Here is a 13,912-nt window from a genome sequence, read left to right as displayed (position 1 = left end):
TTTACAGAATGAAACAATTTTTTGATCTATTTTTATGCATTTATGTATTGTCACATAAAAAATGTTGTGATTCAATAAATGTCATATTTGTGTCGTTATTAATGCAGTAATGTCTGTCACTAGTCTAATTTTTGCTGTTATAAAATACAACAGCATCCTAAAGCTTTGACTGCAGTTACAGTACAATGATTATTACTGTCATAAAATTACACTATTTAATAGTTACTGTGATTAAACTTACAGTCAGCATACTGTGAAATGTATAGTAACTTACAACATTGTTACTGTCATTTTATTACTCTTGTATGGTTCTGGTCCTTGATTCTGATTGGTTGTGCCACATTCTAAGCCTGGCTTATTGCTTTATTATAACAAAATTGGTGCCAAATTTTAATTCAGACTCATGTTAATGATATTATTAAATGTTTGGATATATCCCATTAATGGTAAGATAAGTAATATCTAATATTTGATTTTAAAGACATTAGGGTTAGGGGTTATTGTTTCCTTTGATGATAAAAAAATTGTGTTCAATGTATAATCTGTGTCCTGTATGTACCAGTTGGTAATTGTATAATGTAAAAATTGCTTCAGATAAATGCTAGCCTTTACATGGAAGATCTTTGGGGAATGGGTGGTTCTGTGTAAAGAATCATATCCTGATGAGTGTGTGATAATGAAACATCACTCACAGTCTGGAGAGAGCGGGATTCTTCAGAAACAGAAGCTCAGGGATCTGCTGGAGACGGTTTCTGTTCAGACGCCTGAGGGGACGAAAAGACAATATCAGCTCATGATTTAGGAAAACCGATTAAGGAAAATAAAATAGAGAACGTGATTGAATCTTCTTAAACCTCTCGAGGAGGACAAAAGCTTTACATTACTTAAAATATTCAAATTTATAATTTTAATCATACTACATAAGCAAAACAATTACAACAGGTGCAGCTTTATACAGTAGAAAAAAACATTATGATAGCGCTTTAGATAAGGGCCCGCAATATACCGCATAATTAAATAGGATTTACAGCGTAACTAATTGTACCTCTACGGTACATGTCTGTAGATAAAGGGAAACAATATGCAAAGTTTGGGGAATAAAGGTGTATAAAATATATATTTATGTAGGAACTGCATGCCATATAAACATCCAAATCAAACCGCTCTTGAAATACTTGATTATAATCTCAAAAGATCAACATTGCAGATTTTACACAGTAAAACTCATCAAGATAACTCATAATAACTTATAATTAAAAGAAATTATTTGTGGCCAACAATCCTAAAATCAATAAAATAAAAATGAATCCTAAAGTCAAAACTCAAAAGTAAAATTTACAGTTGACAGACAGTCTGCGTGCTTCATTCGTGCTGTTTTGCTTGTGCAAAAACTGAACACATCAATTCCCCTTATTTCATGTTTGCTATAATAATAAAATAAGAACCCCTTACTTAATTAATTTCCACGGTTGCTTATTTATGGGTACATTGGGATTACACAAATGTAGTGTATGTTCATCCTAAGATTGTTGCATAGCATACTGCAGGTCATTCATACCACGTTATATTAAAATTGTTATCCCTTAGTTTTAAAATAGAAATATTTTTTGAATTTCCTGACTTCTCTATTCCCAAACGTTGCATTATTGTCCCGCTTACCTACAGATATGTACTCTAGAGCAGTGTTGGGTAAGTTACTCTGAAAAAGTAATTAATTACTAGTTACTAATTACATATTCGATAATGTAATTAGATTACTGTACAAGTTACTCTCTTCAAAAAGTATTTAATTACTTATTACCAGTCTTGTATAAAGTACTTGAAAGCAATACTTGAGTAAAAGTACAAGTATCTTACCAGAAAATGACTTTGGTAGATTAAAGTCGTAGTTAAACTCACCCTTTAAAATATTACTTGAGTAAAAGTCTTAAAGTACCTGACATTTAGTGTACTTAAGTATCAAAAGTAATTGTCTGATATAAAATGTACTTAAGTATTAAAAGTAAAAGTAAAGGTATTTAAAAAAAAGTGAACGGTTAGAATTTTGAGGTAATTAAATCAAAGCAAATCTCAAATTCAACAAAATGCATGATGCTTTTGAAGACGTGAGTAATCCTGAACGCTCCTCTGTAACCTGCCATTAATTAGCCTAATGTGGTCTAAAAAAAATCCCTCTGTCACGATCGTGGTGAGCAAGAACCCAAGCGCAGGGAGGCAGTGACGGGGTTAACAAAACAAGACTTTAATAATAAATACAAAACACAAACCAAAAACCCACGATGGGGTGCAAAACAGAACAAGGAAAAGAACACGGAAACAAAACAAGAAATCAAAACAAAACACTTCCCATAAGAGGGCAAAAACTGAACTAAATCAAAAACGAGACACTACGTATAAACACTTACGGGGAACACAGGCAACAAGGCAAACATAGTCAAAGGCACACGACTGGGAACGCGAACAGAACACCAGTATACACACGTAATCCACGAACACAAGACAAAGAAACAAGAGGGTATTTAAAGGGAAGACAAACGAGGGATAATGACACAGGGCAGGTGTGGGTAGTAAAACACTCAGGGAAGGATAACAAGGAAACGAGAGGAGCGGGGCCAATGACGAGACACTGGAGAGAACGTATATTATATTGTCAAAAGGACAATAATATGTTTCTCTCCACACATAACCAAAGGCTTTGCCATGACTCTGCTACAGGGCCAAGAAAAACATGACTAAATGAAGCAGAGCCATGACAGAAGCCCCCCCTTTAATGAGCACCTCCAGGTGCTCACCAAGGGGTAGACGGACGAGACAAGACAGACTGAGAGACAGACAGGACAAGGCAAAACAAAGAAAACAAAATCAAGGGCAGACAAGACACAATAACAACAGGACTAGGGTGGGACATTAAAAATAACAAACATGGGAGGGCCCATAGGGGGCAGTCCATGGGGGTGGGGAGAAGTCCCAGTCCCCGGCTGCGCTCGAGGGCGCGGAGTCCTGGGGGACTTAGGGGGAGTCCTGGGGGGGACAGTCCTTGACCCTGGGGGTCTCCCCGGGGCCGGCTTGGCTGCTGGACAAGGGACCGGCTGGGAGGCCGGCTGGAAGGCCGGCTGGGCAGGGCTTGACGCCGGCTGGAAGGCCGGCTGGGCAGGGCTTGACGCCGGCTGGATCGCCGGCTGGGCAGGACTGGACGCCGGCTGGATCACCGGACTGGACGCCGGCTGGATCACCGGCCTGGACACATGACTGGACACAGGACTGGACACAAGACTGGACGCCAGCTGCACTGGACTGGACGCCGGCTGCACTGGACTGGGCACTGGACTGGACATCGGCAGCACCACCGGACTGGACGCCGGCTGGATCACCGGACTGGACGCCAGCTGCACCAGACTGGACGCCGGCTTGATCACCGGCTGGGACGCCGGCTGCACCGGCTGGGACGCCGGCTGCACCGGACTGGACGCCGGCTGCACCGGCTGGGTTGGAGTCCGCGCCCCCCTCCGCTGCCTCTTCTTCTTCAACCGAACCGCAGGGCTTGTGGTGGGCTGCGAGGGAGCAGTGGAGGGCGTGGCTAGCTCCGCACCGGAGGAGTCTGTAGACACCTCCCCGGACTCCCTCCTTCCTCGCTTGCCACGAAGGGTCGTGGATGGTGGAGATGGATCGGCGGAGCTGGAGGTGGGCGGAGCTGAGTTCCCCAAGGTCACGGTGGCCAGGACGAGGTCTTCCGGGACAGTAGCCAGCGGAGAGGATACCCAGGATGGCGTAGTGGGCCATGGTTCGTCCCGGTTGACCACGTACCTGAGCATGTCACCAAAGTACAGGGGACTCAGCATCCTCATCTCGCTGGGCTTGAGGGGTTCGGTGAGACAGCTGTTAAAAATTAAGGTAAGATCCTTCTCACCGAACCCCGTCTCTGCCGCCGCATCCAGGAAGGTACGGGCAAACTCCCGTACCCCCCGATCTCCCTGGCGAAGCCCGAACAATAACCGGGTCTGGCGGGCTCGCAGGGAACTGTCCATACCTGCTGGGTTCGTAGATGGTTTCGTGGATTCTGTCACGATCGTGGTGAGCAAGAACCCAAGCGCAGGTAGGCAGTGACGGGGTTAACAAAACAAGACTTTAATAATAAATACAAAACACAAACCAAAAACCCACGATGGGGTGCAAAACAGAACAAGGAAAAGAACACGGAAACAAAACAAGAAATCAAAACAAAACACTTCCCATAAGAGGGCAAAAACTGAACTAAATCAAAAACGAGACACTACGTATAAACACTTACGGGGAACACAGGCAACAAGGCAAACATAGTCAAAGGCACACGACTGGGAACGCGAACAGAACACCAGTATACACACGTAATCCACGAACACAAGACAAAGAAACAAGAGGGTATTTAAAGGGAAGACAAACGAGGGATAATGACACAGGGCAGGTGTGGGTAGTAAAACACTCAGGGAAGGATAACAAGGAAACGAGAGGAGCGGGGCCAATGACGAGACACTGCAGAGAATGTATATTATTGTCAAAAGGACAATAATATGTTTCTCTCCACACATAACCAAAGGCTTTGCCATGACTCTGCTACAGGACCAAGAAAAACATGACTAAATGAAGCAGAGCCATGACACCCTCCACCGGTGTAACGCTAATTTACCTAGGAAATATTCGGCCGCCACTTAGGCTATTCCCAGAAACCGTTATTAACCATTTCAGTATTATGGACATGTCTTCAAGAGTTTTGTGTTGAATTAATTCGGAGGGAAAATCATTGGTGTTGTTAAATATCTGCACATTGGCTAATCAGAAAAGTTAACTAGCACACGCTAGCCTGGCCATCACGTTAGCCAGATATCTGAACAGGCTTATGATAACTAATTCATGTTAAATAACGTTGACATTATGGCTTCATTGAATGAAAATTAATTTAACCTACCTCGATGTGGTTCTTCAGGTTGGACGGGGAGTTTTTTAATGCCAATATTTCAGTGACTCTCGGTAGGCATACCGGGTTTCCATCCAAAGTTGCGAATTTAGCTTATGCGCAAAATTGGAATATCACATAAAACATTTGCAAATAAGCACCATTTCCATCCAACTAGTCAACCGTCACTTCCTAATAAACTGGCACTAAATATCAGTAAGAAAAGTAAGAGAAGCCACTGAATATAATAGTTTTCATAATACTTGCGCAAGCAGACGATTAGGAAACTCAATAAATGCGGTGCTTTTGTGGAGGCCTGTTGTTCGGGAAACACAGTCGTGACAGTTCTAAGAGGCAATTACAGAAATACTTGACGACTTTGCTCAGGCGTTTAAGAATGACCATAACAATATTTCTGATGCTGTGTCACAAGATCAGTTCTCTGGTTAGTCAGGTTACACCGGCCGTCTCATTTGTACTTCGTTACATTACAACACTGCTTATTACTAATTACTTTCTATATCCTACATCAACCTTGATGAGTTAAGTGATTCAAGGATAGACATGAAACGGCTCTTTTAATTAATTCAAATAAATAATATAAAACTACATAAGGTATTATTATTAATTACAAATGTGAGAATTATACATTGAAGCACGGATTTTAAAGTTAGACTTTGAATTTTGATGTCAATTCCTCTTCTGCACACACACATATTACACAAAGTATTTAGTTTAATTACATCAGAAGTAACTGTAATTAAATTACAGAAAAAATAAGAGTAATCACTTACTTTACTTTTTCAAGGGAAAAGTAATTAAATTACAGTAACTAATTACTTAGTAACTAGTTACAGCCCAACACTGCTCTAGAGGTACATTATCGTTACAATTAGTTACAATGTAAATTCTGTTTAATTATGCGGTACATGCGGGCTGTAATCTAAAGCGTTACCAACGTTTTTTTGAACTCACAGTCTATCCAGTTCCTTGAGATCACTGAAGGCTCCTCTGTCTATAGTCACAATTTGATTATCCATCAGATTTCTGTATAAAACAAGAGAGATAAATGTGAATGTGCAATACTGATAATTATATAAGATGAATATCACAATGCAGATCCTAGTAAGACAAAATTTGAAAAAAAAAGGAATGATTTATTTAAAAAATAAATGAATTACTTATTACAGTAAAATCAAGATTTTTGACAACAAGACAACAGAAATAAATAACAGTAACCAAATAACATGTTTATTATTGTAATGCAATAAAATTATAATCTCTCTCTCTCTCTCTCTCTCTCCAGTTTTTTTCTTATCTCATCCTATATGGTTTTGCATGTCAAAAATCTAACACAAACAAGACAATAAGAGACACAGATTTGTGTACTTCTATGTAGTGTACAGCACATCCTTATTTTTTGTATTTTAGTCTCAAATTAAATTAAATTAAAATCTGTCTCTCCGCACTTCATTCTTGACATATCTGATTTTCTATCTCATTGGATATGCATATTTAACCACATCGGCCACATAAATGTGCCAGCCCAAAATCTGATTTATTATTCCTGTGCTATATGCAAATATAACCTAATCTGCATATACGTATCCCATACAGTATAATGGCAAAAAAAGAGTTTTTTCCTCAACTATACATATATACAGTAGTTTAGTTTGTTTAGAAGGAGTAAAGTTTACCCATGTGGCTCGAAGGACCAGATGCATTTACAAAGTCGTGTCTCCTGAGATAGCCTACTTTCAGCGATCAGATTGCTGTCTGTCTCCAATGTGTTTTGGAGGGTCTTTTCTGTTTTGGAGGGTCTTTTATCTTATCATCAGATAACTACAATCAAGTCAGCGACTGTAAATACCCTCTTAGTTCCCTGTCTTAAGCTTTTACTCAGAGGTCCATTTATAGCTCGTGTTGTGAAAGCCACTGAGATTTTTTGCTTTAAAGAATTCAAGTTGATTGCTGAAACCAAATAGCTAGCCATGACCTCAATCATTTGTCTGGAGAAAACCTTGTTTTACAGTATAGTCTGAACCTTTACAAAACTACAGCTTTTATACTGAATTTATACTGTATACTGTACAATTTAACTTCATTAAACGGAAATAAGATTCACATTCAACTCACATAATTCTCAGGTGCTTCAGACCAGTGAAGTCGTCCTTCCCGATATGTGTGAGATTGTTTCCATTCAAGTCTCTTTAAAAGGAAAGAGAAAAGAAGTGTTAATCACGAATGAAAAAAAATGTATTGGATGCACTGATTTTTTATCATATTTCTTGAGCATAACAGCCCTTTTTTTCATGAGTTCACACGTTTCTTGTTTCTTTGAGTCTGATTTTGACCCAACAAATCTTTGTGTTCCTTCAATGATCATAAATATATTAACACTAAAATTGTAGTACACATCAATGTTATGACATTGTGTCACTAAAGATTTAAAAGCAGCATCACTGACAACGTAGTTTGATGGTGGAAATATGGAGAACGTGGAAAAGAAAAGTGGATGGTAAAAATAGACAGAACTATTTTGTTATATGCTGTCCGACAGTACAACGCAATCTTGTGGCAATTCTTAACCATTTCGCATTTGTACATTTTAGCTTGATTTGCTTTCATGTCAGTGATCAATATCGCTTTTTCCGAATAATCATACATTGTGTTCCATTCGAATTGTACAAATTCATCTGAATTGATTGTAGGTACAGTAGTTATGTTTTTTCTGCAATTTCTATGCAGACGGTGGAAGTCTGTAAAACCGATGACTGTAATAAACACATAACAAGCAATTATCCAGAACATACTGAACCTTTCCAAAGAGAAGGTAACACAATTGCTGGCAGAGCACAAGACCTCAGTCGCTGTTATTCAGAAAACAGCTGTACATACTGAGAAACACTGAGAAGAAATAAGAAAACATAACAATAGCTGCAGAACAAACATCAATGGCTTTGTCATTTGGAGAACCCTGATGTTTTGAGTACTGTATCGTGTACAGTGACTGTATATTGTGATTATATGGTTTTTGCCAAGACATTTCAAGATCACAGAAGGAAAACATTTGACTGAATGGAACCTGTGATAAGCGTTTGGGGTGCAGACATGAATTACAACTCAACACCGGCAGATTGTTCAGGTATGGTCTGCGGCAGACATTAAAAGAATGAGCCGAGCTGTATGTCCAGAGACCAGAAAATTTGAGATGCACCCCATATATTGGCCAATAATTGGTACTGGTAAAGCAATTTTTCACACAATCGGATATCGGTCGATAGTTTAAAAACAGACAGGCTTATATATCCTGTCAATCAAAATGCAATGAATTTGTGCTCTGTATATAGAAAATGTTAATAAACATCACCAGTATGATGTTCAATAGTAATAATCATTAAATGAATTAATAACATTCAGAAAGTTAAGAAATATCAATTTAATCTTCAGAATCTGCATCGGCAGATATCACTCTGAATAATCGGTATCTTTGGAGAAATGTAGTATATCTAGAAAAATGACAAAATTCTTAATGTCTCAACAAGTTCTCCACCACAGCAAATTATTAAATCAAAACAGTACAAAACAGACATGTCTGTGCTCAAATACATCAAGATATCAAAGCCTGCAATCAAACGTCAAAGATTTTAATAAAAACACAAACATTTCTCCTTACAACCTCCCAAGACAAAATGAACTGAGTTGTGCTATCCACATAAATGTTATTATTCTTTTAATTAATCTTATTAATACTGTATGTCAATTCATACATCAGTTTTTTAAGAGAAACAAGTGAGACTAAGGCCCGACACAAAAGAAAATCACAATAAGAAGGCTTGAATTCATTGTTAAGAGCTGAATGCAGAATGGCCGCCTCTTTTGTAGTGGAAATATGCATTTGCACACTTGTACAGTATAGTGTCACCTGGGACACAGGCTATTGTGGAAAGGAGCCCAGGTGTGACCAATCAGGGCGACTCTTTTAATCCTTTAATTAGTCCAGCATCTGCGGCCAACACTGGGACCAGTAACCTGGAAAATTTGACACAAAAGGGGCTTGATCTCTTTATCTGCTGTTCACAACTCACAAAGCACCTAATAGGTGTCCACAGACATTATTTAGGCCTATACATGTTAGGGACACCTCACAGATATGTCTTAACATGGATGTGTGAGCTCAAATCTTTAAAATTGGTTTTGCAAAATACATTCGTGCAAACATATTAGTTTCTTTCATTAGTAATCAAAAATTAGATTTGAAAAGTAATGTGTGTCGGAAATAAATGACTTGGAACAAATAATTAAAAGCATTATTATAACCGTTCTGATTTATTTGGGTATTTTAGTCACATACCCAAAGTTACAAATGATAAGTTTACTTCTATTCCACAGTTTTGATGAAACTATGAATAAAGTACGAGTATACGAATATATGCTCGAAATAAAGTAGATGCAGAGTAACCTTGAGAAAACACCTCTGAAAGACAACCATTAATTTGTGGAATAAAAAAGCACTACTTGGACTCCCTGGAGACTTCCAAATCAATAAAGACTAACAAATTTACCTTTCTTTATTTATTTCTCTCTAATGAACGGAAATCTACACAAACATGCGCAGCTGTTTAGCTTCTGCGTTTATATAAACATAAATCAAGTCAAAATCACATGACCTTTGGAATGGTTCATTTTGGGTTTATGATTTATTTTCTGCAGTGAAATGTGCAACAAAATTAATAAATAAACATAAAAATAAAATAAGAACTAAAACAGGCAACAGCGATAACAGGAGTTATCAGGGCTGTGACAGATATATTGACGTGAGCACAACGTAATTTAAACCGTATGGCACAACAGGTTTTGATTTTTAGAATAATCGTTTAAACAGACCTTCATAATCATGGGAAAATGTAAATATTTTACAAGGTGTCGATTTCATATGAATTTGCACAAAATTGTGAATTGTACAAAAATAGCAAAGAATTTAGCCCCACCTCTAAACCTATAACGTCACTAGGCTGAACGCAGATCATATTAAAAAATGCGATTATACTAATCCGAATCCGGTTATGAACTGCCAAGATTATGTTCTTGTGTCAGAGGGAAATCATTAATAACTTTTTCTCATCATGATGTCAAGATTATGTGATCCAAATTTGGGAAAGAGACAACGAATGAAGCACATTTTACCAACCAAATTCACAATAGCTGTAAATCTAGTTAGGTGTCTGTAAATATGTATTTAGTTTTATTTGGTAGAAAAGTTAATTGTCAAACTTTGAACTGTTGGTGGCATTCGAGAGACCCCAAATTTTCCATGATAGATGCTCTCCCGTATGAGTGTGCCAAAAACCTTTTATTATACAGTTCTTCCATCAGAAGATCAGAACGCTTCAGTACAGTCATGTCCTCCTTCATCTCGACGTCTTCTGAACTGCATCAATAAAGAAGCTTAAATTGGACTTGTGACATGAGATACCCTAACCAGAGATTTCAATGTGTTCCAATCGATTCATTTAATAACAAGCGCCTTCAATTAATTTAGCCTGATATATAAAACGCATCAGCAGCCCGCTGGTCCGGTATCAGCTCTATTGATGCGCAGAGATACCACAACCCAAGGCAGCCATTTGCCCTCGGCCGCGACACCCCCCCCCCCGCCTCCCCCCGGCCAACTCAAATAACGGCGCCTCTACAGCTCCATTCTTCACCACTGCAGGACTAAAGCTCAGGGGACGATGGGGGATATTATTTGGCCAGTGCAGTCTTCTTGATAAATGACTCTCTTTGCTTCACATCGCCTGGGGAATGACACAACTACTGCTGTTATCAATACTGCTTTCACTCCTAATTGTTCAACAATAGCTTCAACACATTGAACCCTACATAAACGTCTTTGTTTTGTCCGTTGAAGCATGTGCTTGTAGATCGACATCTGTTGTTGGATCCGAAAGATCGGTTGTGATAAAGAAACAAACTAAACCGACCCTTAAGGGGGATGATGAGTTGATGCGCCAACATCAAGTGTCAACAACATCCCAACCGTAGATTGGCTGGTAGGAACGCTTTTCACGCCGCAATCCCGATCTTGAGATCATCTTAAATCTGATTGGTTGAGAGAACTGTTAAGATAATAAACCCTAGCCTTAAACCAGATTGGTGGAATCTGGAAATATCGTTCCTTAAAGTATATTGACCCTAGAACATGATAAAAGTCCCAAGATTTGTAATATATGAGGTTTTGGTCAACAGCGCAATGACCTTAGGAAGAAAACATCCGATACATCCGAAAGTGCATTTGAGGAGGGCAATAACCGGAATTACATCCTCTAAATCAATTGACATTATTGTCCGGTGGTATCCGTTTCATTCGACATGTCACAGGCTAAACAATGGTTTTGACAGCGAACAGTGACATACGAGACACTCGAACCTATGAGACACACCAACACGCCTCTACATACACAGACGCAGAGCGGGAGACTGTAAACAAAACCCAAATATGAAATATGTGCCATGTTTTTCAGAATTAAACATGTTTTACTATTCACACACACTGTAGACACTTGAACCACGTGAACACATTTACAAAACACAAGTCTTTGAAGTTTTACAGAGAGGAAAAGAAAAGTATATGCTGAAAGATCTGATCTGGTAACTGAATGGTTGCTGGATCAAAAAACGCAACTTAAATCAAATTTGTACCATTTCAAAACAATTTAAGGTTTACAGTTTTGGTGTGAACTTTGTATTTGATGTAAATCATTTATTGTTATCTGTTATATTAACTGTTATTTAAATTTTCATTGGGAAAGTTGTAAATGTTGTTATTATCTAGGTACAGGTCTTGCCATATAAACTTTTATTACTGTATTATTTCATTCCTGTGAACACAAACAAAATTGTACAAATTATTTTCTCCTGTAATTGATAGTATCTGTTACTAGTGTTTATCTGGTACTTGTAACATTTTAAAGCTTGTTTATTGCAGGGTTCGAACCAGCCCAAAAGTACATAAACAACACATATCAACACCACAAAGCTAAAACTCTTAAAAACCCAAGCACATAAAATACTTTCGAATGATTTCAAAGCAATAAGACTCATGACACAATTGAATAAACAGTCAAATCCTACTTAAACCATCAACAAATTCAGAAACACACACACGTGTACAAGCAGCACATGTGTCGTTGTGTACACTTTCACGGGATACTCACAGTCTCTCTGTGCTCTTTGGTATATTTCGTGGCATGTTCTTGAAGGCTAGTCCATGGCAGTCCACAGTGGTCCCCGTACAGGAGCAGTGCGGCGGGCACGCTTCCGACTGACACGCGAGAACCAGGGCACCCAACGCACCCCAAATCCACAAACCAGCCCTAACCAGCATCTCCAAAGCAGAGTCCACAGAAGCAGAGTTTTTTTAAACCTCGACTCTCTAACAGCTGGATACTGAACTAAACGTCCCAACATACACTATTATACACTAAGAATAAGTTAAAACACTCTGATAAGAAATTAAGTAAAGATCTTCCCTGGATGTTTTCTTATCCGCCGGCTGGTTTTGCTCTTGTCTTTGTGCTGTGGTTCTTCCACAGTCTGTTTTTACAGTCCCCTCTCCATTTCTTTCCTCTTGGGAAGAGCTCTGAAAGAAGGAGTCGGTGAAATCTCCCACACGCGTCCTCCCTCATTCACATATAGGAATCATCCATCAAAGCATCTACAAATCACATCTGACTCCTCCCAGTTAATATTACACCCTCCAACGGTTTCTAACGGACACACACACACACTCACATCTCTTTCAGTCCTGCGGTAGAGCGGGGATGCCCACGGTGGCTCTCTCATGGTGGCGGGGGGATTGAATGAGAGGAAGAAGGAGGTAGAGGAAGATGTATAAACATAATATTGTCTATCATTACATATCACATCTGATTTAGGTGCATAATTTAACTGGGAAATACAGGATATGTTTACAGGACATGTTAAGAAATGTTATGATATTAATAGCCCACTTTATGTCATTCTTTTTTATAATCAGTTTATACTTTATTACAGAGAACCGAATTGAGGTCTTTATGAGTCTGAAGAGTGCATAGAAGTAAGAGTCATCTTAATTCGACAATTTAGACACATTTGCACATATAATAATAACTTGTCTCGCTTTAATCAATTAATGGACGAGGCAAATGAAATGTGGAGATGAACAAAACGTGACCGTTACAAGCTACAGCATTACGTTCACGTCCGATCACGGTGCATCAAAGATTTAGTTCCGTGTTTACAGCGCTGAACGTCACAACCAATCATAGACAGCGCATGAACGAAATAACCAATCAGAAGTTTAGATGAGTCGCCGGCGTAGAAGAGTTTTGTTGCGGCTCGCTCACAGACAGCAGTCACAACCATTTACTGTTTTATAACCCGAGTTTCATGCAGTCCGTTTCATCCTTTATAACGAGAGATTTAAAATATGAACTTAATGACTGTTTTTCGCTTGCTTTCTGTTTATTCCCCGATTAAACAGACGTTTCTTTTTTATACTACTAAAATGTGAAGATTTTCTAACGCAAAAAACTGCACTCATAAACAATTTGTCTGCCTAACGGCCTAACCTATAAGAATATGACATGCACAACGATTTTAATGTGTGACAAAACTAAAACCATCAATAATGTTTGTTGTTGTTGTTATTTAAATCTTGCAGAGCCTGTTTTTTATATTTATGACGTGATCACATGCTCTTCTGACTCGAGACATCAGCAAGCATCAGCCTTAAAGGAACATTGTTTCAAACCTGTATGAATGTCTTTGTTTTGCTAAACACAAAGGAATGTATTTGGAAGAATGTCAGTAACCAAACAGATCTCATCCCCCATTTACTAGCAAAGTAGGGAAAATAAATACTATGGGAGTCAATGGTGGGCTAGATCTGATTGTTTGTCTTTTTTTCATTTATGTTTAATGTATAACTTGCACATTAAA

General features: G+C 38.7%; 1 protein-coding gene across 3 annotated transcripts in view; it reads right to left on the bottom strand.

Annotated features, from left to right (window-relative positions):
* Nucleotides 1-12,774, bottom strand: part of slit1b (slit homolog 1b (Drosophila)) — a 43,399-nt gene extending 30,625 nt beyond the window's left edge. For 2 of the 3 annotated variants that reach the window (XM_057326279.1, XM_057326281.1), the window contains exons 1-4: nt 12,148-12,683; nt 7,067-7,138; nt 5,906-5,977; nt 693-764 (exon numbers count right to left, since the gene is read on the bottom strand). In XM_057326279.1, coding sequence (XP_057182262.1) covers nt 693-764; nt 5,906-5,977; nt 7,067-7,138; nt 12,148-12,317 — 386 coding nt within the window. In that variant the 5' untranslated portion in view covers nt 12,318-12,683. Of the gene's footprint in view, nt 1-692; nt 765-5,905; nt 5,978-7,066; nt 7,139-12,147; nt 12,684-12,724 lie in introns of those variants that run through there. The other variant, XM_057326280.1, reaches the window with a different exon arrangement.
* Nucleotides 12,775-13,912: the final 1,138 nt, after the last annotated feature.

The sequence above is a fragment of the Triplophysa rosa genome, linkage group LG25, assembly GCF_024868665.1.
Source record: "Triplophysa rosa linkage group LG25, Trosa_1v2, whole genome shotgun sequence".
Classification (NCBI taxonomy): Eukaryota; Metazoa; Chordata; class Actinopteri; order Cypriniformes; family Nemacheilidae; genus Triplophysa; species Triplophysa rosa.
This window is presented reverse-complemented; position numbering and strand designations above follow the sequence as displayed.